The sequence below is a fragment of the Octopus bimaculoides genome, chromosome 16 (assembly GCF_001194135.2).
Source record: "Octopus bimaculoides isolate UCB-OBI-ISO-001 chromosome 16, ASM119413v2, whole genome shotgun sequence".
NCBI classification, from domain to species: domain Eukaryota; kingdom Metazoa; phylum Mollusca; class Cephalopoda; order Octopoda; family Octopodidae; genus Octopus; species Octopus bimaculoides.
Genome location: NC_068996.1, coordinates 57,315,069 through 57,318,165, shown reverse-complemented (window position 1 = coordinate 57,318,165; position 3,097 = coordinate 57,315,069). Strand labels below are relative to the sequence as shown.

General features: G+C 35.0%; 1 protein-coding gene across 2 annotated transcripts in view; it reads right to left on the bottom strand.

Moving 5' to 3' along the window:
* LOC106872443 (kinesin-like protein KIF26B) overlaps positions 1 to 3,097 on the bottom strand; it is a 550,311-nt gene that overhangs the window by 12,589 nt on the left and 534,625 nt on the right. The window contains exon 17 of one of the 2 annotated variants that reach the window (XM_052973789.1): positions 1,133 to 1,253. In XM_052973789.1, coding sequence (XP_052829749.1) covers positions 1,133 to 1,253 — 121 coding nt within the window. Of the gene's footprint in view, positions 1 to 1,033; positions 1,254 to 3,097 lie in introns of both variants that reach the window. The other variant, XM_052973790.1, reaches the window with a different exon arrangement.

Below are 3,097 nucleotides of genomic sequence, written 5' to 3'. Positions count from 1 at the left end.
TGTGTGTATATATATATATATATATATATATATATATATATATGTATGTATGTATTTATGTATGTATATATGTGTAACCTATATTGTAGAATTATAAACAAGGCTAATTTAGCTATTTCTCTGTAGACTGAGAAAATGACGGACATCCTTAATTGATTTTCAAATCTTATTGGGTTGTTGTGAGAGGCATCTACATCAATTTGAGCAATTTCAGAGAAACAAGCAGCCATATCCAACAAGTCTAGCAGCTTCAAGGATTGGGGCTACTTATTTGCATATCATTAAGTATTTAACACTTTATTTAATATCAGCAGCTGGTATGTGCACACACACACACACACACACACACACACACACACACACAACAAGAAGCTTCTTTTCAGATTCCAGTGGCCAAACTCTCTTACAAGGCTTTGGCTGATCTTGGGTGCATAAGATACTTGTTCAAAGTGCTGCAAAGCAGGATTGAACTCAAAACCCAGTGTGTCCATGCCTTAAGATGGTACCAACTGCCGGTAACATAATTTTATTGACCATGGAAGGAAGAAAATCAAAGTTGAACTTGGCAGAACTCAAATTCAAAATGTAAAGAGATGGAATGAATACTTAATTTGACAACAGGCAGAGGTCAGCGTAACAACCTTGTAGGGTCCCTGGGGCATGCAATGCACTGGAACCATATGAAGTATTCATTTATTTATTTGATGGTAAACCACAGCACATAGAGATTAGCATTAAGCCCTTAGGCCTGTGGCCCCTCCATCCCTTTCAACTGCCTAATGCATCCCTACATTAAAACAATGTTTAGGATTGTTAATGTAAAATAAAATAAAGGGTCAGGGATGATGTTTACTGTTAAGATTAGTGTTAGGGTTAGGGTTAGAGTTTAAGCTTAACAGTGAGAGTTAGAAGAAATATTTATAAGTTATGGTTTTAAAATTACAATTCAAGTTTATATATTAAGGTTTTAAGGTTAGAACGATGGTTAGGCTTTTAACAGTTAAATTTATTAATAGAGAAATAAAATGCATGCCTTTGTTAAGCTTCTCCTCCTGCAGGAAAAGATGGTGGAGGATTTTTCAAAGCTCTGTCTTTCTGGCCCTTCGGCATGTAAAACACAGGAGAGACTTACAGTCAAAGTTCCAAGATGCTTGTTCAATCATGAGACGGTCCTTAGCTGAGGTCAACTCCTGTTTGAGTTCTTCTTGTTTGTTTAAAAGTTCAAGCACTCTTTCACGTCGCTGTTCATAGACCTGTACAGAGAGAGGAAAAAGAGAAGTCAGTGATTGATTGATTGATTGATTGATAGATAGATGGATGGATAGATGGATGGAAGGAGGTGGGAGGTAGATGAGGGACAGAGAGGGGGGTGAATGAGTAGGGTGGGGAAGGGCAAAGGGGGTTGATGGGGAAGGCGATAGATAGGTAGATAGAGAGAGATAGACAGAAAGATAGAGAGATAGATACATAGAAACATAGAGAGAGAGAAAGAGAAAGACATACAGATACGTACAGACACACACACACACACACACACACACATATATGCATATATACTGAGTAGACAGTGAGGGAGAATGAGAGAGAGAGGGGAGAGAGAGAGGGGAGAGAAAGGGGAGAGAAAGGAGAGAGAGACATAGAGAGAGAGAGAAAGACATACAGATACGTACAGACACACATGCACACACACATACACATATGCATATATACTGAGTAGAGAAAGAGTGAGAGTGAGAAAACACTAATTGTTTGTTGTTTGTTGTTCATCACATTTTGTTGCTGAAGAATCCAAGACAATCTTCAGATCTACTGTGATAATCTTAGTCTGGGAGAAATGTAGTTGATTATACAATTTAAGTACTTTATTGCTAATAAGTGGATTAAGGTTTTGAAATATACAGAAGACAAGTAAAATGGTTCAAGGAAATTAAAAAATCTTCTTTATGTGCTGAGTTCAATTCTCATCAAGCACAACTTTACATTTTTATCCTTTTGTTGGGTGGTCAATAAAATAAAGTACCAATCAAGTACTAGGGCTGATGAGATCAACTAACTCTTACTCCAAAGTTGCTGGCCTTGTGCCAAAATTTGTTAGAAAGAATTATTAATATTATTATTATTATTATTATTGTTATTTTATTATGATTATTATTATTATTATTATTGTTATTGTTAAGGTGGCAAGCTGGCAGAACTTAGCATGTCAGACGAAATGGTTAACAGCATTTCGTCTGCCTTCATGTTTTGAGTTCAAATTCCACCAAGGTTGACTTTATCTTTCATCCTTTCAGGGTCAATAAATTAAGTACCAGTCAAACACTGAGGTCAATGCAATCAACTAGTCCTCTCCACCAAAATTTCAGGCTTTATTATTATCATTATTATTATTATTATTATTATTATTATTATTATTATTATTATTATAAGGCTAGTATAATTGTTGGCACAGTGGACAAAATGCTTAGTGGCATTCCCTGCTGGCTTTATGTCCTGAGTTCAAATCCTGCTGAGTTTAAATCTTTGCTTTTCATTTTTCAAGAACAATAAAATAAAGTACCAGTCAAATACTGGGGTCAATGTTATTGACTAATTCCTTTCCTTCAAAAGGCAGTGAGCTGGCAGAATCATTAGCATGCCAAGCAAAATGCTTAGTGGTATTTTGTTTGTCTTTATGTTCTGAGTTCAAATTCACCAAGGTTGACTTTGCCTTTCATCCTTTTGGGGTTGATAAATTATGTACCAGTTGAACACTGGGGTCGATGAATCGACTAATCCTCTCTTGTCAAATTGCTGCCCTTGTGGCAAAATTTGAAACAATTATCATCCTCATCATCATTATTGTTATTATTATTATTATTATCATTATCATTATTAGCACTATCTCTCAACGGAACTTTCCTTCATTACAATTAGATCTAACATTTCTATTAGTATAATACTTTCATATCATTGAAGACTGTGTATTTGGAAACATTTGTACAATTAATATCTGTTAATTAATATCTGACATTAATATCTGTTAATTCCCTTTCAGGAACTTCCTTTAACTATAATTATGTCTCACTGTGTAACAACATCAGTATATATATATATATAT